Genomic DNA, 25,993 nt, shown 5'->3' with positions numbered 1-25,993 from the left:
TCACAACTAAATGGCCAAGAGAATGTAAATAATCAGTTTATATACCTTTATTGAAGAAAGGCGATGCAAGAGAGAGTGAGGAGATTATAGGACTATAGCACTGATTTCTCATACAAGTAAAGTCTTACTTAAGATCATTCAGAAAAGTCTGGAACCATTCATGAAGAGATAAATGCCAGATGAACAGGCAGGATTTCGAAAAGGCAGAGGAATAAGAGATCAAATCGCTAATGTGAGAGGCATAATAGAAAGAGCACAGAAATATCAAACGAATGTCTACCTTTGTTTCCTTGACTGTTGCAAGGCTTTTACTCTGTAGATCATGTGAAACTGTAGAAAGTGCTAAGAATAATGGGAGTCCCAGGGCATTTCATTATCCTTCTGAGGAATCTTTATTATGAACAAGAAGCTACTGTCCGAAGAGATCTTGGAAAAATTGAGTATTTCACGATATGTAAAGGAGTGCGACAAGGATGTATTTTATTTACGTATCTGTTTAACTTGCAGCGTATCTGTTTTACTGCGAATACATTTTAAGAATGGCAGGGCTGGAGGTGTCTTCAGTTGTAATCAAAATTGTTGGAAGAAATATTAATAATTTAACGTAACATATGCAGATGATACCACCTTGCTAGCAGAATGTAAAGATGATTTGGGGGAACGTATTATGAAAGTTAAAGAAAAAAGTGCTAAATATGGTCTGAAACTTAACCTCAAAAAGACAAAAACATTATGAGAACATAGTGAGTTTGAAGTAGATGGGGAGTAAATGGAAGCAGTTTACAATTTTGTGCTCCTAGGATCCCGAATTGATCAAGATGGTTATTGTATTGAAGAAGAAGTTAGAAGAAGATTATTACTCGGAAAGAAAGCAATGACAAATTTAAGCAAGATATTTAAAGATAAAGATATTAGCCTCGCAACAAAATCACGATCGTGAAAGCAATGGCATTCCATGCAGTACTGTATGGATGTGAAAGTTGGACCCTGAGAAAGAGCGAAAGAAAGAAGATAGATGAATTTGAATTATGGGATTAGAGACGTTTACTAAGAATACTGTGATAGACAGAACAAAGCCAGATTGCTCCCTCGAAGCTGTGATAATCAAGCAAAAATTGTCATACTTCGGGCACATTATTCCAGTAAATGTCAGTCTTGTGAAGATGATGATGCTTGCTAAAGTTGATGGAGGCAGGAGATGAGGAAGACCAAGAATTAGATAGGTGGATGGAGTTAAAGAAGCAACTGAAATGCGCTTGGATATTATGAAAGATATGGCCAGGGACAGATTTGAATGGAGAAGGCATGTTCATGGATTCACCAGGAGTCCAAAACTACTCGATGGAACATAAGAACAAAATCAAATACACAGCGTTCCTTGTGAATCTGTAAAGCAACTTACAGTTCTAAATACCGGTATAGCTTAGCGGCCTGCGGGCTTCATTGAAATTATTTTTTATTTATTCGGGTTTAATGTGAAGTAGTTATTTTTTTCAAAAAAGCCGGCTGGCCACGGCAAAGAGTTCCCTGGACCACAGGTGGCCCGCGGGCCATGATTTGAAGACCCCTGCTTCAGACCATTGTTAAATGAATACAGCAAACAGCATTCTAAAAATAATAAGAATAATAATAAACAGGTTTCAATTTTGCCGTCTCTCCTAAGCATATTTCTAAAGTGGATCTCCTATGCAACATTGAAAAAGCGCTTCGATATCTACCAATTAATACCGATAATACGATTCCACGAACATGAACACGACGGACTATATATCAAAACTATCTCTTCTCTCAGATTGATTCTACCTGGGCGAATCTAAAATAAGCCAATGTGCTTCTGCGATGTTAATTGCAATCAACTCTGAATATGGTGTTTGTTATGCTATTGTTGCCTAACTTCAAGAAACCCAGATGAATAATTTTTTTCACAATATTTCAAATGTAGTCTCATCAAAAGACCTTACATGGTCCGAAGGTAGTGTAGTACATCAGTTTTATATTCTGATATACTGTTTCTATTTGTTTTGTAGTTAATTTAGAAATGATGCTTTGGCATAACTATGTAACAGTGTAGATGTTTTTTGAGATCTGTCATTGCAATTAAAATAAAATTGAATTAGTTAATTAGGTTGAAAAAAGAATGTCTTACTTAACCACACAGCATGTCTACATATGGAAAACTTGGCATAAGACTTAGGATTGAATCCACTTTTACCACCAATTCCACGAGATGTGCAAGAGAATAATGGTGAATATCACTCCAACAATACTCTATTGAATTTGCAGCAATGATTGCAATTTAAAAGAAAAAAAAATTGTGCAGCTAAACTGATTGCCAGGATTCAGTTCTGATCGTGATATCCCAAGAACATTTAAAAAGACTTTTCTTATAAGCAATAGTTTGCTGGAAGGTTATGAATCAATGTGTTATGAAAATTAGCCATAACACATTGATCTTACTGCTTTAATTGCTTTGCCCGTTATGGTAGCCAATCGTGATTTAGTGACAATTTCAATATTGGTAGAGACTAAGTCTTTGATATCATTGATAGTGTTTTTAGAGGTGAACTACATAATTCTATAATACAGTATTATAATTCCTATACATCACCTTCCTATATATTCTATATATTCACGTGTGCGTGTGTGTTTTATGCTCGATTTGATGAGTTGCGCGGTCAGAGTCCCAAGTTTCTCCATGGAGAGAGAGAGTGAGATCCTTATTCTTGCACTGTAGTGGTCTATTAACTCTGATACCTGTGACTTTCGTAGAAAGCTAACTCATAGCTGAGCCTGCCAATAACAAAAATTGAAATATATATATATATATATTATGTTTAGAGAATATATTATTGGTTTACCTCGTCATGAGTAGTAGCTTCAGCTAAGCAACAAAGGCTTCTTATAACTTTCTGTTTATAATAACATGTACATATTCATGCAGGAACTTAATATACAAGGTGATGGCACATTGTAATGATAAAAAAAAAGAAAAAGAAAACCATGGTATGATGCCGTCCATTATACCAAAGTGGAATAAACGGTTACATTTCAGGCAGTCTCTATAATTGAGTTGTTTTAAAGAACGATGCTTTGATTGAAAAGACCTGCACTGGAATTCTGTATAGAACATAAAGAAATTTCATGAAAGCTTTTTTTGAAAGCAATTTAAACCGATTATTAAATCCAGATTTAATAATCGGGATTTGAACTTCCAGAATCTCGGGGTTTTCATTCCTTAAAATAGACAAGTCTGCCAGTGAACACACTTTATATAGCCTGCTATAAAGAAGACTATAACAAACTGTAAAGCTGGGATTAACAGTCTTGTCATGTCAATAAGATTGTGAAGCCAAAGCTTGAGTGTTAAGCCGCTGAATTTAGCATGTTAAGGAAAATATTATTCATATTTACTGAAGCTTTCATTATTTGCGTTCTTGTTTTAGACATTCTGGGCTGAGAAAATCATGGTACATTATGAAAAAGCGATTAATCTGAACGTGAAATGCCTCTACAGCGAGGAAGGATGTACTGTAGAACGACTTCTGAGGAATATCCAGGTAATTAGTCTTCATTGGTTTTGTTCTTTTTTTAAAATAATTGTAAAAATTTAAATGAGTTATGACTTATTCGCGTCTTTGTTTACCAATGCATAATAATGATTCCATGGCGAGCGTGTGTGTTGTGTGTTTATGAAGATATATGATCATCATAAAAACAAAAGAGGCAACTGTCAGAGTACTAGTTTTAACATGCATACTCTTAATATATTATTTATATGAAAATATTTCTGTCTCATCCACAGGCCCACATTGAATGCTGCTCCTATCTTACAGCTGATTGTCCTCTGAAATGCAATTCAAAGGTATGTCGAAAAGACTTATTTGATCATATTCTAAACAAATGTCCTGTTACATTAATGAAAGGTGATCTCTACAGCGCACAACTTTCCAAGAGAACTCCAAATGTAAATATATTATAATACGATATCATATGCAATGTAGTTATTTCCAGCAGTGGCGATTGTATCAGTTAGTACCAATTTAAGCGACTAATATATAACCTATCTCTCTCTCTCTCCCTCCCTCTCTCTCTCTTCAACCAAGTAACCCACCTTATCGCAGTGAAACCTGTTTACAGGTGTACCAGGAGCTCTGGCACACTTGGGGAGTATTGCTGTCACGAAATCATATCTTCCCTAGTTGGATGAAATGCCAACTAGATCTCTAGGCGGCAGTTGTCTTTAATTCTCAGTCACCATCTTGCTTAATGGAGGCCTAAACCTTCCTTATTTGGATTTCAAAACAAGGGCGCCAGTTTCTGTTACCTTCTCTCTTCTCACATGAAATGAGGGTGCCCTCATTTCATGTGAGTTTACACATTAATTAACTTATCATTTAAAAGATAAGTTAATTAATGTGTAAGGAACCGTAACCTCCTTCGAAGAAGCGTTTGCACGTGAAGTATCTTTACGAAGTCTCCTTCTATATAGAGACTATTGACTTCACGTCAGTTGCCTGGGTTTCCGAATAACGTTCAGCATTCTTCAACCCAGAAGAATGCATAATAAATGCATTATGCAGTCCATACAACATTGCAGTATTCACGACTGAAAGGAATTACGCTGTTCATGGGATACTAAAGCAACTGATATCACAGCCTTTACAGAAGTAGACTACTCGTGAAGATAATTCATGTGCAAACTTTTGTTTGTTGATACATATTATCTTAAAAGTACAGATATCTAAAATTTATCTTCTCTAAAAGATTTATCTTAAATATACAGTAATACAGGGCTTTACTTTCGTATATATAAATATATGATTTTGTCTTGATTTATCTTTCATTATGTTCGCGATCTAGATCCAATTCATGCAGTCTTGATCATCATATTTCATTGGATACCGCCCTCTGGTTTAGCTCTTGCTAACTGACTGATCAAGGTCTTCTGGATGGTGATTGCCTCAGACGTTTTGCTGGTTAGGGCTATGCATGGTGCTATAATGGACCATGAATTGCATAATTGTCAAGAATTGTCTGTCTGTCTGTTTGTTGAAGTCACTGCCATGTATTCTATGTGCTGCGCTTAGAATGACCATTTTAGTTTACTCACTGAGATCTTAGAGTTAGCATTACCTCACATCGAGATCTTCCAGAACTAATGTCCTGACATGTGATTTTCTTGCTATTATAAATCGGGTTAAGGCAACAGTGTAAATTTCAATGCTGCCATAACAGAGATACTCTCTATATCTTTAAATATAGTTATTCTTTTTGGACGGAGATACGCCTTCAACATTTTCTAGAAAATCGTATCTACTTATTATCGGATTATGTGTAAAATTTGAAATTATCCATAATTTGAAATGGTTTCAAATCAATGAATTTTTTCTTCTTTAACGACAAAATTTAATATCTAATTTTTATCGATGGTTGTAAGGATGGAAGAATGACCGAAAATCTTTTCCTGGTATGGAATATCAACATTTCCCTGGACGAAATTCCATGCAAATGTTCGAATCTATCGATCGTTATTTTCTCGAGTTCTGGGAAAAGGCGCTCCAGACTCGAGACATTTCATAAATTTAAACTTACAAATGTGAAACAGAAGCATCAAATGTATTCACATTTTTATGATTTTTAAAAAATAAGTAATAAAACTTGTATCACAGATAATATACAATGATTAAAATATCATTACGAATTAAAATATTTATCGAAAAATATTAATCCGTTCAATTTAGGTGAACATTAAACATCGTCATGTAAAAAAGAAATTTCCCATGATGAATATATTTTTTCGACCACTATATATCATGAGATGACATAAACTGGGTTTAATAGTTTGATAATAAGTCTCCTGAAAATGCTTAATTAATGGGGGAGGGGGTATGGAGCTAACTAATAGTATGGAGCTATTAGTGTGGGACACTCCCACCAAAATATAGGTGGAAGAGTCCCACCAAGAATACAGCAAGTTAATAATCTCAGTTAATCAATTGTAAAGTACATTTTAGACATGCAGGTTTATTAATGGCATATTAATAACCTATACTGTGCACTTATATGTCAAATTTGAAGAATCTGAATGCATATGCGGTTGTACTTATCTGACCTGCTTATTCCCAGAGGGCGTCGAATTCTGTGTTGAAGTGGTTTCAATTCAATTAATTTTTCTCCTTTGGATGCAAAATTATAATCTGTTCATGTTAGGAGTTGCGATGACATATTAACTCTCTCTCTCTCTAACCACGAATATTTCTTGATAGAAATTTATTTTCAAAATAGAGTATACTTTCTTTTTACACTCTTGATCCTTTATCAGCTCAGTAAAAATAATAATAAAATTAAAAATAATTTTATGCAGATTCAGAAAAACTAAAGCATGGCCGATACTCATCAGCATTCCAAGAAGACTAACATCGAGTCAATGGAGGTTATAAATTGCAAACATCAGAGCACACTTATTTATTCCTACTTCACTCACTCTATAATGAAAAAATGAAAAATTGGAGCAGTTTTAATACTATATGTTAATATCTGTGCATATATAAGACTGATTTTATATTCATCGTTCTGCAGTGTATAACAGATATGTTATCATTAATAACATCTATCCAAGAATCCTTTAATATTTGAGATATTTCGTCTGCAAAGTATCCAATGTTCCTGAATTGAGGTGGGCGCAGTATCTTTAAGTCTCAGAGATGTGTTTCATTCGGTTGGCATGCTGTGCATTCACAACCATTCAAGATTTGTCTCTTTGCGTATTAACTAATTACGTAGTTGACTTTCGAGGGCATTACATATTGTTCTGTAAGACTCCATCTGAAAACAGGTTCGATATAGCAGAGTAAACATGGTTTGATATCAGCTGTTGGTAGTTTACATAAGCCATACCTTGGTCAGAACGCATTACGGAACTTAATTGCGACTCGCCAATAATGCCGCAACCATGCAACCATCACCATATGATTCTAGGACAGTGGAATCTATTCAACTCATCAATTCTTGTTGGTGGTGCACGAGGAACAGACACTAATCAGACCAATAAATTTCTTCAAATTCTCAAATATTACTTTGGCTGTAGAACGCCATACGTAGTAGAATGCTTCGTATTGTCATTTGGCATATTGTACCCACTCTTCATATACTGTATTACCGGCATTCAGCTGTCGACTGCCATACGAAGTATTACAGCCTTAGTTGCACATGAGTATTCACTAGAGGTGATGTTTATATTTCGCCTATGGAAGATGATATTTTTTGGCATCATACACTCCAAGTATTGTAATACCGTAATTACAATACTTGGAGTATTGTAATTAATAACTACGTAATTAATTCAATTTCAATACTATACACTGCTTGGAAAGAAGTCGACGAACCCACCCCCTGGGCAAGGTACACGTGGTTATATAACGAGTTCTGTGTTTATAGCGGGTACAAATTGGAGATTTGATTCCAAGTCAGTGCGACTGTGTCCGAGTGAAATGGCTGCGAGGAGGTAAATGACCGAGTCTGTAACAAGCGTTGTGATAAGATACCACGATGCACGCGTATCTGTTCTGCAAATTGTTTACAAATTAGGTCATCTCAGGTCAACAATCACGGATACCCTTAACGAGATGGATGTGCAAGGAGTCAACTGCAAATGCTACCCGCAGTGGACGACCACCACACTCACGTGACCGTAGATTGCTGGGAAGAATAATATTTAAAAACTGCCATTCCTCAGCCGACAAAGTTGAATGCTGAGTTTCGGGCATCGACTGGAACACGAGTCTGCAAAAAAATATTCGGAACCGAGGAACATAGGCTTCCATGGTAGGATCGCAATATGCAAACCCCACATTACCCGAACGAACATACAGCGTCGTCTTCATTGGTGCGAAGAGCCTGTACAGTAGGACCTCGAAGCTTGGAAAGCTGTGTCAAGGAGCGAAGAATCACGCTACACCCTCTACTGAGCAGTGTGGGTGTGGCAGAACCCAACGAATATCTCTTACCAGACCCATTAATTCCAGCTATGAAATTCGGAGGTCGCCATGTGATCGTATGGTCCTGATTTTCCTGGTTTGGCCTCAGACATGTTTGTGATCCTACGAACATTAAACTACGAGGGATATCTGAACATTTTGGACAATGCAATGCTCCCTAATTTGTGGCGTTTCTACGGAACAGACCATTGTCTCTTTGAGTAAGACAATGCAACCTGTCATACGGTTGCTGCTGTAACTGCGTGGTATGTGGACATGAACGTGACCACATTTGAATAGCCTCCACAGTCCTGATCTCTACTCTATTGAACTTTGTGGGATGACTGTAGTGATTGGTGAGGTCAAGGGACATCCACCCCACAGCAGTCCAAATCTCATTATAAGCCTAGAGGAAGAATGGCCCAAACTTTCCATTGATCGCTATCGTCCATTTGTGGAAAGTATGTCTCATAAAATTACTGCAGCCATCGCAGCGAAAGGAGGTCCCACATTACACTGATGTGGGCGTCATGGCTGGTTGTTCCTCAATGTGGTGACCAATTGTCAGGAGAGAATATTATGCATATATTTCTGCTGACTACTTAACAGACTGTCTATACTTCTGCTGATTATTAACGTTGGTATATATCAGAAGGAAATTCTAATTATTCAAAATTTGTCTGAGAAAAAAGAAAGCTTTCTAATAAAATGTGAATGCAATTAATAATACAACGATGTTCTATAAATTGTCTTTCTTTTTATAGTGTATTAAAAAAATAAAACTGAAAGTTATCAATATAATAATCAAGTGTTTATGATTATTTTCACTTTAAATAAAAGCTATTTGATATTTGCTAATTATTTTCTATCAGATGACAGTTCATAAAATGTAGTTATTGTTTAGGCTTCTCTTAATGAAACGAAAATTCTTAACAATACAGTTGACCAGTATACAAAATCTCCTATCAGTAATCAAGACGGATTTCAGAAAGTGAGTTTAATTGTTTCTATTATTTAGATTTAAAAAAAAAAGTTTTCCTTCTTGTTTTGATCTATTTATTTTTAATATATTCACCATTCTGCTTAATGGATAACGTATGTTTAGTAATTTCAACCTATTAACTACCTAATTTAATATATATTTTATTTAATAATATTATTTCTCTCATTCAAAATAATCCATTAATTACTATACATTCTTATCATTTCACTAAGACCAACAATCACTTCTTATTCGCAGAGATAGCCTCCGTATTTCAGTCAGTATAGACGAAGCCCTTTGGTCAGAAAGATCTGGGTTCGATTCCCGTCAGTGACGTGAGGAACTTTATCTGGTCTCTTTAGACTAAAGGTTAGTTAGTTGGTCACATACGGAGGTAGCGGTTTTTTTCACCAGGAAACTCGGGTTTTTCTTTCTCCCAAAACAGGCAAACCGGTCCGTGAACAGACCGATTACACTAAAAAAAAAATACTTAAGACAGAGAGACCTGATTCGTCAGCTATGCCGGTCCCGAACCGGATAAAACTGGGAGGGGGAGGATTCAGATGGTGCCGTATATCCCGTAAAAGGAGGTTCACGGGCTTTGTATCATCATACGCTAAATAAATAAATAATTCTTGGAGATGAATAGATTTTGGTTTTAGAGTCGAAGGTTCATTTAATTCAACAATAAATTATAATCTTTATGACTTTTAAAACAGAAAGAAAAAAAATGAAGAGCCTACACATGCAGGTAGAGATCAGATTCGTCAGTATATGATATCACTTGAATGTAATTTTTTTCCATATAAATCAATTGTTAACTGATTCTGTCCCATGGAAGCAATATCGTGCAGGCAAATGGAAGCTTTCGACTATTAGAAATCAGATATTTTTTCTTTCTTTATTTTATTACAAGCGATACTCTGTGATAATTGTAGGCACGGTGATTATTGGCGGGACCGTCTGTTTTGTACAGTGGTCATGAAAGACCAAGAATTGAAAATCGTAACCAATTATCCATTTTTCTAGAAAGCCATGATAACCATTTGTTTTTCCCTGATCAAGCATGTTATTCACCAGGATGATTTTCGTGACAATTGAACAACACGATTTCTCCCTTTTTAAAGCCTTATGTAAAAATTTGACCTGTGTTTTTATTTACTGATAATTGTTTTAACATTAACATAAAATTGAGCATGAAAAGACGTATGACACACATTGAGAACTAAACCAGTGTACAGTGAAAGAGAGCATATTGATTTTTTTATAAGACTGCTGCTATTTAAAAGCTAGACCTTGTAAAATACTAATTAAAATATTCCATATTATCGCGACAGAGTTCACTTATTAGTTTCAACTTCAGAGATGTTCACAATTTTACGATTTTTGATGTGATATTGAATATATTATTTTTAAGTAGATGCTTATATAGATTTGTGACAACGTCTCTGGTTCCATATTGCCAGATTACTACTGCTGGAGGTCTATCAATAACGGTCTTTAAAGGAAGATCGTTAAAAGTTCGAATGTAGTTGCGAAGTTGAGGAACTTGGACTTTCTGTCGGCCGTTGTTTTAGATCCTTTCCAAGGGTAACTGATCTGTGTAAGGCCGGTTTTAGACTGTTAGACGCCTTCGTGCTAGAGATAATTGGCCACCCTTTAGCAGCGTCGGCCTGCTCTATAAAGGGGCTCGGGTGCGAAACCTTTTGGGGCCCTAAAATATTTTTCAAAGGTAAAAATTAAAGGATTCGAAATAAATGTATTGTAAAACCTCTTACTTGCAAATGGTTTTGGCACAGGAAAACAAAACCAAAAAAAAATACACATTCGAAATATAACAGGTTAACATGACGTTTACTGAACACAAAACAAAAGTATTAAATAATTAAAATAAATAAATATTTAACACAAACAAAAGTAACCTGGCTCAACAACTATCGCGCAAAACCTATTTACAATTAATTATTGTTTAAAATAATAAAAAAAGTAATTTAAGCACATAAAAAATAAATGGGTTTACTATTTAAGAGCCTAGTTTTACTAACACGTATATTGCTTAATATGTATTTATTTAAATATGCGATTTTGTTTCTGCTATGTCATTAATCATTTCCGAAAAATTACAATTTTTGGCAATTCCCGTTTCGATGATTAATACAGCAAGTGCATTTAAGCGTTCTTCGCACATTCTTGACCAAAGATAATTCTTTATCAATTTTAATTTGCTAAAAGAACGCTCTGCACTTTCTATAGTAACTGGTAACGTAAAGAAAATTTTCATTACAGTTAGCACATTTGGAAATAGTTCATTATACCTATTATTTCATATATAGTGCAATATGTCTTGCGCCTTATTCACATTTTTTTGGTCCAAGATCAATTCTCTTAACAAATCAATTTCCTGGATTAAGTCTTCATTTACATCTCTACTATAATATTTTACAAAATCCCTTCAGCGGTTTTATAGTTCTTTTTTCTAATGTTTTTATATCAGTGATTAATTTAAAATAAGAAATAACATTGGGTATATTTTTAAATCTCTCATCTATTTGTAAAATCACAGTATCAATCATAACGTTGAATAAAGTGACATCTAAATTCCTTTACCGGGTTTAGTAAAACTTCATCTTCTACTGGTTCGGAAAATAATCTTTTTCTTTTTCGAATTCTTTTTTTCAGGGAAGTCTTCGGAAATATTCAAGTTTCGTGCTATCATTTTTGCGTCGTCTAAAAATGTGTTAAATTTTGATCTTAAATTTTGGATTTAATTTTTAATTTTATTCACTAAATTAAAAGCAGAGTCAAAAACAATTGTTTTTGCTTGAAATAGTTTATTGATACTATTAATTTTTGACAATATTGTAAACCACACAAATATGCTTAAAATAAAAGGCATTTCTTGTAATGAATCTAGTAGACTTTTAACTTCGGATACTGCTGTGTTATCGTTAATTGCACCAATAAATTCTTCTAAGGCATTATAAGTTTGTTCAAACTGTGTATACACTGCTTTGACTGTGTCTATTTTGGCTTCCCATCGAGTATCACGTAATGGTTTAAGCGTAATATTTAAATGCTTTTGTATAATTTCCCACCTTTTTGTAGATGTAGAAAATACGCAGTATAAACGTTGCAATATTCCGAATTTTTTTTTATCAAATTAAAAGAATGTGATAAGCACGGTACATAAATTGCATGAGGGTTTAAACTAATTATTCTAGATTGTACGCCTTTATATGTTCCCTTCATATTGCTACCGTTATCGTAGGCTTGCTCTCTACAATTCATAATATCTAAATCAAGTTCACCTATTCTTTTTTAAAAGCGAATTTGCTAGTCCTTCCCCAGTCACATCAGTTACTTCAATAAATCCTATAAATGACTCATTTATAATTAAGTTTTTGTCTACAAAATTTACATATCTAATAATTATTGAAGTTTGTTCCTTGTGAGAAATATCAGGAGTACAATCCATTTGGATACTGTAATATATGGCTGCTTTTATATTGTCTTTAATTTTTATTAAGGACTTCATTACCTAATGCAGCAATAATTTCGTCTTCAAATCTATGCGCCAAATGATGCACAATTCGGTTTTTCGTATTTTTAATTCTGTTTACATGATCCATTAGCACAGTATCCTATTTACTTAATAATTCTATTAAACTTAAAAAAATTCCATTTTTGGCGTTCCTATTGTTTCATGGGATCCTTGAAATGACAGTTATTACTTGCTAAAAATAGAATTATATCTACAATTCTTTGGAATAGTAATTTTAGACGTTCCATTTCTTTATTTATATTAATTTGATTTGTTCTGTCAACAGTCGAACATTTGGGATTTAATATCCCCTCAATTTAAATAATGTTTACATCGCCGAAATGAAGCCTATTGGCTCTTTATTTTAAATAATTTATGGGTGCACCTTTTTGACCACTCGTATAGCAGAGTATATAAGTTCTTTTCGCTATATCCTTAGTATTATTTGGTCTAGCTACTCACTGATGAGATCTCAATAAAGATCGAAACCGATTGTGGTAGTGACCCCCCACCAAAATGTATTACATTATACGTCTCCTAGGAGATGGGTTTTACATTATGGGAAATACTAAGAATAGGGATCAGAACTTTCGCCACCTTTGCTACGAGTTGCCGTAGTTTGTACTACGTACTTGGACTACGTGCTTTAGCTGACGCTAGTAGTCGCCGATACTTTTATAGTTTACTATATTCGTTATGAAACTCTTTGATTCTGATCTTTGAGTTTCTTATTCGGTTTTAAACCAATGTGGGATTTAATATCCCCTTAATTTAAATAATGTTTACATCGCCGCAATGAAGCCTATTGGCTCTTTATTTTAAATAAATTAAGCATTTTAAATAATTCTTGCCAAACAATAAAATAATTAAAGTGACCAACAGAAAGCTCATGATCTCGAATTACAGATGACAGTTTTATCCATTTATTAAAGCCATACATAAATCGTATTGATTGATCTTTTCCTCTTCTTTTGGAAAATAATACACAACAAAAGCAAAATACTGAGTCTTCAGTTGAGTAAACTAACCAACTGCAAAGCTGAGTTTCACCATTGGGCATTTTATTTTAAATTGTACCTTCAACATTCTTAACGAATGCGTCTTGATGATGTTGTTTAGATCCAGTTTTAACACAAAACAATCTAAATTTATCAGTTATAATATTCGGCCACAAACCTGGATCATTTATATTCACTTGATCACCATCGTTATTATTGTTTTCTTCGTTATTTGCTGTATTCAAAACGTTTGTATAATCAGACGCGTCTTTTTCGACGACTCCCACAGTTTCTACATTTTCGTTGAAAGGTTTTGTAGCTTCTTTGGAGTTTTCTTCTTCTGAAGTTTGAATCGCAACTGCTGAAATCGTAGCAATTTTGTTGTCAGATTTATTTTGTAGCCATGAAAACAAATCTACTTGTGACTTTTTGAGATTTTGCTTTCTTCTTTTTTCTTTTCTGCTGATTTCCTTTTTTGACACTCAGAGGGATACTTTCTTGGCATGGACATTATGGGTTAGGATTTGTCCGTCGAATAAGTAAATAATATTAAATATTTTTATCCGTGAATTAACAAAAACTTAATTCATACTTTTTACATACTTTTTACAATATTACAAAATTTTAAAAACACACGAGGAATGTATTTTTTTTTCGTTTGTTTACTTCAGTACATTAGTTTCACCCTTGTCTATCACTATTAACTGAGTTGAAATGAACATAGTTGAGATCTAATCACGTACTGACAACACTTCATAATCCTGAATATTGATAATACATTTCACATAGCTTTAAAAATAACTTACTGTATTTACTGGAATATAACTGGTCCTCGCGTATAACTCGCACCCCTAATTTTATTTTGCGAAAAAAAGAAGTTGAAAAGTTTCTCGTAACCTCGCACAGAAAAAAAAAAGTTTAATGACGTTCACCTCATGCCAATAGTAACTCGCTTCCCGTGGCAAACCATGCGCCCTCCATACTAGCTAATACGTCTGCAGACGCAAGTAAAAGCAGGTCGTTTTATTGTATCACTGAATAAGGTACAAACATTTGCAGTCTGTGAAATATATTTCTCAACAAACAGTGCAATTAAAGACAGCTGGGAAAAAATTGCATTACTAATGAATCGCATATCCCTTCTCCCAAAAACTATGCTATTTAGCTGCAAGCAAAACCATATACTGCACTGGCAAACACTAAAAACTAAATGTGTGGGAGTCTGTGCTCCCAGCTCAAATGCAGAGCAACAATAAAAATCAGCAGAAAGTGTTTTGCAAACATGTTAAAGCTAGGAAATATATAGTGAATATTGTTATTGCACTTTCAGATATTGAATTTGGTTGAAGTATTTCAATTCAAAAATTGTCGGCTGACGTTTATCTTTGACTCGCGCGATCTTTTGTTAATACCGCACCAATCATACGCACACATCTTTACTGGCCTAGTACCATGGCTGTCTGTTCATTAGTCATTCGTGAAGTTATCTTACTTGAATGGAAGTGACAATGTTTTTCTTTAAAAGTAGGCCTATTCATCCTGCAAGAACCTCCATAGTTGATAGATACATAGCTAGAGATAATGCACTGGCCACATAGCCTTATCTGTGTAGCCAGATTATTATCGGCTATTTTTGCAACCAATATAATTATTTTTTTCGGGGGAAGAGGGACAATATTTTAAATAATGAACGTATCTTATTGAAGTTGGTCTTTAGTGTTCACAGTGCGGGTGAATCTTTCATTTTTTTTGGTTGGATAGGGGGTACGCATGATTGCATGATACACATCGTCCTTCATATTATCCCCGTAGATGAAAAGTCATGAGGATTGAGATCAGAACAGGACATGAAATGAAATACTAGAGCAGTAACTATTCCAATTCTGGAATTCTTATGTTTGCTAATATGATTTGATATCACTTGCTAATAGCAAAGCAACCTATTGGTTTTTAATATGAATCGAATTGGATAATAATATGCCTGTAATGGTCTAACATTTCACACATTTTGACCGTCAACAAGTGTGGAGTCCACTGTACCGTGAATTGCTGTTCTGTTTCTCATATTTAACAGCTATTAATGTTCGTGTTCCCTTTCAGTTGGAAATGAGTTTCATCCAAAGAATGATATTCCGTAGTCGATGCTTCTATATCCAAAGCTTTTTTTTTCAATGCTTTGTTAACATCAGTTTTAAACAAGTGAAGTGAATACAATGTCCCTCTGTTTATATGTTTCTTAAGGATTCTGGGTCGTGTTGACAAGCAAAATTGTATCCACAGTTTTAGAGAATCACCGGAGCATAAAGTGGGTGAAAGGTGACCAGCATGGGTACCTCATGGTCACTGCATTTACAGGAATATTATTGATTAGCAGACCTTACCTCCAAATTTTTTCACAACTAACGTAACTTACTGAAGATTATTTGTGCCATATGTAAAAAAGCTCAATACGCTGTGGATGGAAATGCATTCTATATAGAATGAAGGACTCTGTTTCCCGTTTTCATCTGATGGAATATATCTAGCAAACAGTTCAACGAGTTATTTAAAATAAAGAGCCAATAGTTCAACGAGTACTTTCGACGACCATGTCTCAACTTTCCTAATAGGATAGTATTGTATTGCAGCACGTGTGTTCAAACAACTATATATATATATATATATATATATATATATATAATTGTATTCAAGATTCCAAGTAATTTTATATATAAACTTGCTTTTTAATCCTATTTCTGATGTAAGCAACAAGTAAGTCCAGTTTGCGCCTGCACTACGAGCAGGCGCAAAGTAATGTCTCTCATGTGTTCTTCCATACGCATTTCGACAGATTTGTCTGTCTGCCCGAAATAAGGAATATCGCAGTCACATAATATTTTATATACGACAGGGTATTTCAGTTGATGATGACAAGGTTTTGGGTGGCTAATTAAGAAACGGATCTTTGGAAGTGGAGTGAACAAGGTTCTGATATTGTATTTTTTAGAACTTTTGCTAATTTATTTCAAACAGTACTTATGTAAGGAATAGATATATTGCTTTTGAATCTATTTGTTTCTTCTGAGTGATGTCTAGGAGGATTAAGAAGGAATTTGTTAATGATTTTCTTGGAATATCCATTAACTTCGAAAGAAGTTTTCAGATGGTTTATTTCTGTAAGCAGTTCATTTGGATCATCAAGAAGAGAACGGGCTCTATGTCCCAAGGTGGAAATTATTCCAAGCATATGAGGAGGGAAATGATGGGATTGACTGTGCAGATATCTGTTGGTATGTGTGGGTTTTCTATATATCGATATTTTTAGTTTACCAGAAGAGCGAGTCAGTTTGACATCAAGAAACGGCAAGGAATTATCCGTTTCAAGCTCAGCAGTAAACTTAATACTTTGATGGCGGCTATTGAGATGTTCTAGGAAAACCATAAGGGATTCATGTCCATGGCTCCCAACAATGAAGACATCATCCACATAACGTTTCCAAACTTTAGGTGTTAAAATAAAGGAAGAGATAGCCTTGGTTTCAAAATCTTCTAAGTAAATATTTGCAAGAACCGGAGATAAAGGATTACTGGGAAAAATCTACAAACATCTTCCGTTGCAGTAACGAAATAGAGAGAAAAATTGTGGAATCGAGAGAAATCATCTTCAATCCTGTTCATCTAAATAACAACTTAAGCTACAACCTCCCGGATAGTCATTCAGCTGTAATCATGTACTGGCGTTCACGTGATGCAGCAAGCACGCACTCTCCCAACAATGCAATAAATGAAAGAACAGCTTCAAAAACAAGTACAACGTTTTAATGCTAATTATGTATAAAGACTGTCTATGTTGTTCATAGTCTTTTAACCCTCAATGTTTAATGTTTTTTCGTTTATAATGTCACCTGAAGAAGGCTGTTACAGGCCGAAACTAGTAGTGTGTTTATATTAAAACCTTTTTAATTAAATCTCGGTTTTAGACATTCAATTTTTTTCATAAAAAAAAAAAAAAAAATATATATATATATATATATATATATATATATATATATATATATATATATATATATATATATATATATATATATATATATATATATTAAAAAAATATCGCTAAAGAAAAACTAAAACCGCAGTGCATCAAATCCATTTCTAATTGTAATGTAGGAGAATTGTAATGTAATGTAAAGAATTACAGAATTAAATAATTTGTGTTCTTAAAAAAATTAATTACTGATAAATAATATAAAATAAATATGCATTATAGAATTAAGTATATTTTTTAATTGAATAATTTTGCATCTTTCTTAACAATAAAAATTTCATCAACACTATATTTATATAAAAATAAGAGAAATTTTATATTATTTCCAGGAAGTCAAACGTGAGAACAGCACACTCCAAAGACAACTTGAGGTGAGTTCGTATTTATTCTCTTTCTTCAAAATTCATATTTGCTCTAGTCATTCTCAGAAGTATAATAAGTAGGTAAACAGTTTAGTAGTATACCGCTATTTACTTTTTTCATGAAACTGACAATTTAAATATGGAAATTGTACGAGAGAATGCATTGCATATGGAAATCACTAATCACAATAATAGATATTTGCTACACTAAGATTCCAAAAGTACTGGGACATCTCACTTCAAGCACATATACATAAAAAGGTGCAAAATTCCAGAACAAATAAACGGTTTAATCTGAGTCTTTGATCTGTTATGTTGAACCATGAGTGGAAAGAATTACCATCATAAGGAGGAAATGATAGACAGATATAACATCTGACTATTTCTGAACCATCTCTGTTCGTTCTATTGAAGATTACCAAGTGTACATTTTACCTGAGTGCCCTCCATATTAAAAACGGAACAATGTTAATCCAAGTTGTGAGGGAAGCCGAAAATACGACTGACAGGTGTCAACGTTCCTTCAGACGGTTGGTTTCCTCATCTTTCTGGAGATCCTAGAGAAGCATTTGTTATAAATGCGAGTATCTGGGAGCAGCTTCTTAAGTGTTTCTGCGATCCATCAAATGCCCATCATTTGTTGGTGGAAATTGACGTCATATACATAACCTAAACTGTAGATCAAAGCAAATCGGTTCTGTAGAGCAGTGGGTCCTGGTACACGCTTTTCTAATCTGATTAATGCGCGTTTGTGCGTGTGTTTGTCTAATGTACACGCTCTCAACAGCGAAATTTGGAGGATGATATAATGATGTAGGCCTAAATGGTATGAATTAAATCTGTTTGAACACTGATGTACTGAACAACTGTGTGTGTGTGTGCTCGCGCGTGCTGTTTCTATTAAAGCTGAGTTTCCTAAAAAAAATTAATTCGTATTTTTATTATTATTTTTTTCATAGGAAGTCAAAGAGCACAACAACTTTCTTCAGAAACAACTTCAGGTAAGCTGTATTCCTCTTTAAAGTTTCTGACCCTAGCAAATGCCAAGTTATTATTGCAGTTTCGTAGTAGTAATTCTGCTATAAAATTCTTATTTGCCTCGAATAATCTAACCTTAAAAACAGGAAAGGTGTACAAGCGTTCTAATATATATTTCCATTATATTTCAGAATTACTCAGTTTTATGTTTAGTTCAACAATTTTATTAATGATGCCATTATCTTTTTATAGTCCTTTTATATTTAGAGATATATTCGATTATTAACTGTTTTATAATTAATGGTCGAGAGTTAATCATCTGTTATATGAATTTCAAACGAAATACTCAGATAGCATGCATTTAAAAATCTAACGTGCGATTCAAATACGTTGCAGAAGTGGGGAAAAAAATTAATATTCTGTTTGAAAGTCAGCATTTATATTTTATTTATTGGTACATTTATCATAAATATCATATAATCATTACTTAATTTACGTGTCGCCATGTTCACTTATATATCGTTTCACTTTCAATAGGAAGATGAAAACGGTAGGTTCAGGTATACTGCATAAGTTCTAAAAGTGGGCGCTGAAGCCTTCTAGGTTATAGTGGGATCAGAAGCATTTGGGGGTGTTCAGGCGGTCTAGGGGGCAGTAGCTTTTTATAGAAGAAATTAATAATATATATTAAAAAATTAATTATTTTCGTGATTTTGCGATTAGATAATCATTTAAAATTTAAATATTAAATTTTAATTCATCTTATGCTCGTCTTACACGATCAATTTTTAATCAATTTTCTATTTCAATTATTTAATCATTTGAAAATGTACCATGCCAGATAGAAATAGATGTCAATTTTCTATGTCAGTGAGAAAATTGAACTTGTCATACAGGATATTTTAACTTCTATTTTTTATATAATTAAAAAATTTATTCATTTTTTGCTATTGTAAAAATTGATCGTGCCATACAGGCTTTAGTCTATCCACGCAGTAGACAAATCTTAACTAGAAGTATGTCGGTCATCTATTACGTAGGTAATTCACTCAATTCAGCATGTTTTGACAGGAATATGGGTGCTTGCAGTGACTTGTTCAAAGCACGAGTACGGTGGTATCGCAAACAAGTCAATGCATGCAAATCGATTCGACCTAGATTCCAAATCTATAAATACCAGTGGTTTAGGAATAAGTTACATTATTTTTTGTGTGCTTTGCCAACAATCATCATTCGAAAGTGTGATAGATAAGTGGAGTCATAAAGTGTAAATTAAATCTTTTATTTTGTGAATATTTTTGCAAATTTTATTACTTCATTATGTCTGAATATAAAAAGAAATGACGTATTGATTATTTAAATACGGTATTGAGTATTTCAAATATGGTTTTATTCAGTCTCAAATATTTGAAATATGGTTTTATTCAGTCTCAAATATTTTAAATATGATTTTATTCCAACTGTTATAATGGGGGCGTTACAAAATTTATGTCTTGCAAAGTGGCGGTGGCCTGAAAAAGTTTGGCAACCTATGAGATACTGCCATTAAGTAACATTCAGAGTAGGTATTGTGAAACCTCAGTTGATAAAATGCAAATCTTGTTCATTCACCACCTGACAATTCTTCATAATTATATTTAATTATTTTATTTCTAACTTTTTAAGCACATGACCGAAACTGTATATTTTATGGAAGCAAGAAAAATCTAAACAGTTTTGTATGTAAAAAAACTATCGTATGTAGAAAATAATTATTGTGTTGTATAATAAATAATCGGTTTTATTATTAGAGTCGCATTTTTGCTCAGCGTATCTAATAAGAAATTTTTTTTTTCTCTATTACCTTACATCATTTTGACCTTTCTAGAATTTTTATCATAAATCTTTGAAGGAAATTTTATGATCTTTCAATAAGGTAAATAATTTCAGTTTGCGCAGCGAATCCCCACAGTATAACTGAGTCACAATGTAAACCAGAGCTACCATCAGAAGATAATTGCACTATTTCCCCCCATTGAGCCTTACTGTAAACTATCATATCCGGAAAAGAATAAATAACGTCTTTATTATCACTGATTTTAATTTCATATTACTCACGGTGTTTTCTTAAAGAAAAATAATAATGTTATATCACTTAACCTGTGTTCCTAAGTTTAGTTACAAACTTAATCTATAATACAGATTTGTATTTCATTCTTCACATTAAATTATTACAATTATTTCTTCTTCTATCCAGGAACTAAATGTTAAGTTGATGGACGCCAATTCGAGGGTATTTATCTATAAAATAGATCGATACTGGGAGAAGAAACGACTTGACAGAGACAGTAATGGAAGCAAATGTCGAGAATCTCTTCCCTTTTATGTGTCGAGGTCTGGACCATGTGGATACAAAACTAACCTGGATATCTATCTGAATGGATATGCCGAAAATATGGACACCCATTTAGCAATTTACTTTTCTATTCAGAAAGGTGATTTTGATGGCGCTTTGGAGTGGCCTTTCAAACATCTGGTAAGCGACATGTTGATCAACTGGAAATCTAACTTCTTTAATTGTACCAATTCCCTAAAGACTATGGCTTACTTTATCAGGAATGAAACATGTTAAAAAAAGTTTAATTTTCTTTACCAGAAAGCTCTGGAAAGACTTTTATTGGGATTATATTGATCAAGTGCATATAATAAACAACTAAGTTATACCAACTAAGTCTGTTGGCATCTTCAGCGTACATAACTGATGTAAGGCACTAAAAAGTAAAAAACTGTTACAAACTATAATCAACCGATTCCAATTATATTAAATAAAGAACGGAGTGCGTACAATACATTCATAGAGCGTGGATGATAACACTTGTTGTTATTTAGGAACGTTCTATAATTGGCATTATAATTCAGTTCTGTCGAGTTGAAGGATCTGATAAGGGTCTTCCAGATCACGGGCAAGATTAGTCCTTGGTTCCTGTTAAGGTTTTATTAAGGTTTTATATATACAGCGGGAAAATGTTGTGGCCTCCTTAAAAATTCGGGAGCGGAAGTCCTCCTCCATGTAAGGAAGTGTGCTTCTATCCCATCTATGGTATGGTTCATTCTTGAGAAATGAAAATCTAACCCCGATTTTTCTTCTCTGTTATTATTGACGTCACCTATGTGTTATTTTTGCCTAATTTCAAGGCTCCTTGAAGTTTGGCCGATGTAATTCAAGCTGCACGAGCATGGTATGTTATAAACTCCAGCATATTTGGAGAAAGGATGGCTATCTTTTGGAGATCTTAAGAATCGTCTAATAGTTACTGAGGGTAAAGGCCACTCTTATTTTATGTGGTCTAAGAAGTCTAGCAATCTTATTGGAAACTGTCCCTAAGTATGGAATGACGATGGTAGAAATATAACGTACATCAACTTGTTGTCTTTGTCGGGGTTCAGAGAAAAGTATATTGTGGACGAGTCTTCGAGGAAATCCATTCATGGTAAGCTTCGTGGATATCAGGGATAGTTCTTCCTGGAGGTCTGTTTGATCTGTTGTAAGGAGAGAGGCACGGTTCTTCAACATGTGTACAATACTAAGTTTCTGATAAATGTGGTGTGAGGAAGTGAAATGTAAATAACATCCTCTATTGGTAGGTTTGCGGTAAACTGAGAGGGTGATACCACCATTCGGAAGTTTCTTAATTAAAGTGTCCAGAAATGATAATTGGTTATCTTCTTCAAGTTCTAGAGTGAATTTGATTGTGTGGTGTAGAGAGTTGATTTTGTTAAGAAAGTCGAACAGGTCCTTTTTTGTGTGGTTCCAAACGATAAAGATATCGTCCACGTATCTCCACCATATGTGGGTTTAGGGTCTGTTTGAGTTATGATTTTACTTTCAAAATCCTCCATAAAGAGATCAGCACAAAATGGAGAGAGAGGGATACCCATTCCAAGGCCAGTCAATTGCTGATATATGGTTTTATTCCATAAGAAAAAGTTTGATGTTAAACAATGACGGAACAGAGAAGTAGTGTCTTGTGGGAGCAAACTTCCTAAAATGTTGATGACTTCCTCCACAGGGATGTTAGTGAATAGAGATGTAACATCCAGGCTGGCGAGTAAATCCGTATTGGAGATAGAGAAGTTGTTCAGTTTCTCAACGAAATGTTGCGAATTTCGTATATAAGTGTCCGAATTATGGATGTGAGGTTTGAGGAGGCCTGCCAGGTGTTTAGATAACAGAAAAGTTGGCGAATTGATTCTGTGACTAGGACACGGTCTGTGACCTAGGACATGGTAGATTGATGTATCCGACAATAAGTTGTTAATCTTATCTTCGTAATCATTGGTGTTTAAAATTACTGTGGAAAAAAGAACATTGTATAGTTTGAAGAAAAAAAGACATTATCATATTCATTATGAATATGATAACAGACATTATCCAAAAATGTTTGTCCATGGCTGTCTTTTTTCATATTAATCCTGCAAATCTGATGATATCAATCCACCATGATTTAGATCGGCATCGTGGTGGATTTTCCTCTCGTGGAATCCAATCCCGTACTTCTTTTGTCCATTGTTGATCTTGTCCTCGAGCAATATACCCATCCCGTTGCCACTTCAGATATTTCACACTTCCTATGATGTGAGAAACTTTGGCTTGATTTCTTATTCACATATTCCTTTGTTGATCCAGTCTTGCCAAGCATACTTCTTTCCATACTAAATTGTATTGTTCTTAATTTTTGTATTTCTCTAGTCTCCGTGTTTCACAGTCATATGTCAATATAGGAAGAACACGTCGGTTAAAAACTTTTCTCTTCAAGCATAATGGTAGTTAGCTTTTGAATATTGAATGTAATTATTCAAATGCCTTCCACCCACCATCGAGCGTCTCTTAATTTCGTCCATGATATTTTGTTTCACCGACATCTGTTGTACACAATTAGAAAATGATGTTGCATTCTTCACCTCATCACCGACATACTTAAAAATATCACCATTGTCAGCGATAAATTGTCGATGTTGCAACCCTTACTTCAGTTTCAAGAAGAACTCTCAGAAAAGTAAAATGATGAATTCTAATAAAACGAACAATGGCATGGTTTTCTGACGAGACTGAAACGAAATCCGAAAATGCAACTAGTTTTGCTAAAAAAAAAAAAATACTGTTGCCCTTCCCATCGTCATATTTAGTTGAATGTGGCTTTATTGCTGTAAATGATTTGCTATTGGGAAAACATAATTCATCTGGATATCACAAACCATGGGGATTTGAGATTGAAAATGACTAAATTAGTACCTCAAATAAAAATTCTTTTCAGCAAACATCAAGCTTAAGGATCGCATTAAATTGGATTTTATTTTCCCGAGTTGAGATCGATTTAAGTTTTATGATATACAAAGTGTAATATAAAATTTATATTCATTGAAGAAAGTCAAATTAAAAACAGTTTTACCTATGTTCCTTTTTTATTTAAAGTACTTATTTATATTATACGTTTTTAGAACTTGGCTGACTATTATGTTAGAGGGAAGGCATCAAAATCTTAGAGGCGTTGAGGTGGTGCATGATCCAAAAAACGTTGGGAAACACTATTCTAAGATATGTAATGGTCTACTTATTTAATTTCCTTATTATTGATTTTTATTGTTCTGATTGGACCTAGCTATAGAACATAGCTTGGAGCATCTTCAGGCGAGGTGTTTTGCTAGCAATTTGGAGTTCATGGATTCGAGTCTGTAATTCATGCGCAGTTGAAGTAAAGATAACTAAGTCATCTGCAAAACGTAAAGGGCTTAAATATCTTACATTTATCTTTAGAACGTTCCCGTTCCCAATCAAGTGGTTTAAATATTTCTTCTAGATATGCTGTGAATAATTTTGGAGATATCGGATCGCACTGTCTTATACCTCTCTGTATTTCCACAGTAGAGATGTTTCCATCGAAATGAATTGCTCCTTTAGCATTTGTGTATGAAAATTTAATGGTCCTGACATACGTTTCCGCCACAAGTTGATTTCCTAATGATTTAAGTATCGTACAAGTTTCTACGGAATCAAAAGCTTTCTCATAATTAATGAAAAAAATGCATTATGGTAACTGATATTCATTACACCGTTCGTTGTACAACTTGAATATGGTCCATTGTACTAAAGCCACTTCGAAAGTCTGCCTGTTCGTTTGGTTGTTCTAGGTCTAGAGTCACACAAAGCCTATGAGCCAAGACTTTCGTCCACCGATAGTAGACTGAGAGATCGGTAGTTTTTCATGTTCACCTTTTTTTATGTATCAGAATTAGGGTAGCCTTCTTTCATGTTCTTGGTGCATTATGTTTATTCAGATATAAGGTAAATAGTTTTGCTAAGATTTTGTAGATCCTTTCTCCACCTGCTTTTAGAAATTCAGCTAAAACTCCATCCTCGCCTGGAGCTTTTCCATTTTGCAAGTTTTCAATTCTCCAATTCTCCCCATAACTTCTTCTGATAGAATCTGTAGAACTTCATATTATTTCTTATTATTATATTCTTCTTATTATCATTTCTTCATATTATTATTAATATTCATTTTATATATTATATTTTTAATATTATATTATATAAAATCATGGTCCAAGAAATCTAAACATCAGATTTTATTTCAGGTAAAGGTGATCCTCGTGGACCAGAGAAACCACACAAGTGATAAAGAACTGATAATCGATCCCGTGAAAATTGGTCTGCATGCACCTTGTTTTCAGAGGCCTACCGGTCAGAAGTTGTTCCGATGGGGAATTTCAAATTTCATCTCCTTTAGTGAATTAGAGTCACTTGACAGTCCTTATCTCATAGATGACATTATATATGTAAAGATGGTAGTGTTCTTGACATAATTTCGTAGTCTAAAATAATAAATATCGAACTGCAGATAAATGATAGTGTATTTGGATTTTTACCTTATCGACGTCATATGCGTAACCTCCAACTAGGATAGCAAACATGATGCGTTTTTTATAATAATGGATAAGATGAATTTCATTGTAAGGTGTAAGAACACCGCGCCTTTTATTAGAAATGAAAATGATAAATGCAAAAGTGATATTTGTTTTCTAAAGAATAATTTTTGAACTTTATAAAAACATATAAAATATAACATAGAAATGATTAACACGGTTATCCTTC

At 33.9% G+C, this 25,993-nt stretch overlaps 2 protein-coding genes across 2 annotated transcripts in view; both read left to right on the top strand.

Annotated features, from left to right (window-relative positions):
* Nucleotides 1-18,905, top strand: part of LOC150106010 (uncharacterized) — a 45,106-nt gene extending 26,201 nt beyond the window's left edge. Inside the window, exons 4-8 of the mRNA XM_090394614.1 lie at nucleotides 3,444-3,557; nucleotides 3,803-3,862; nucleotides 8,881-8,967; nucleotides 17,851-17,892; nucleotides 18,843-18,905. Of these exons, the coding sequence (XP_090250740.1) occupies nucleotides 3,444-3,557; nucleotides 3,803-3,862; nucleotides 8,881-8,967; nucleotides 17,851-17,892; nucleotides 18,843-18,905 (366 nt within the window). The remainder of the gene's footprint in view (nucleotides 1-3,443; nucleotides 3,558-3,802; nucleotides 3,863-8,880; nucleotides 8,968-17,850; nucleotides 17,893-18,842) is intronic.
* Nucleotides 18,906-20,397: 1,492 nt separating this feature from the next.
* Nucleotides 20,398-25,753, top strand: LOC150106009 (TNF receptor-associated factor 5-like). Its single transcript, XM_090393742.1, has 2 exons — nucleotides 20,398-21,376; nucleotides 25,477-25,753. Exons 1-2 carry the CDS (start codon nucleotides 21,116-21,118, stop codon nucleotides 25,702-25,704), a joined length of 489 nt encoding a protein of 162 aa, XP_090249868.1. The 5' UTR covers nucleotides 20,398-21,115; the 3' UTR covers nucleotides 25,705-25,753.
* The last annotated feature ends 240 nt before the right edge of the window (nucleotides 25,754-25,993 follow it).

This window comes from Typopeltis vanoorti, chromosome 6 (assembly GCF_054136105.1).
Source record: "Typopeltis vanoorti isolate ZY-2024b chromosome 6, IOZ_Tvanoo_1.0, whole genome shotgun sequence".
NCBI classification, from domain to species: domain Eukaryota; kingdom Metazoa; phylum Arthropoda; class Arachnida; order Uropygi; family Thelyphonidae; genus Typopeltis; species Typopeltis vanoorti.
Note: the sequence above shows the minus strand (reverse complement) of the source record. Positions and strands in the feature narration are given on the sequence as shown.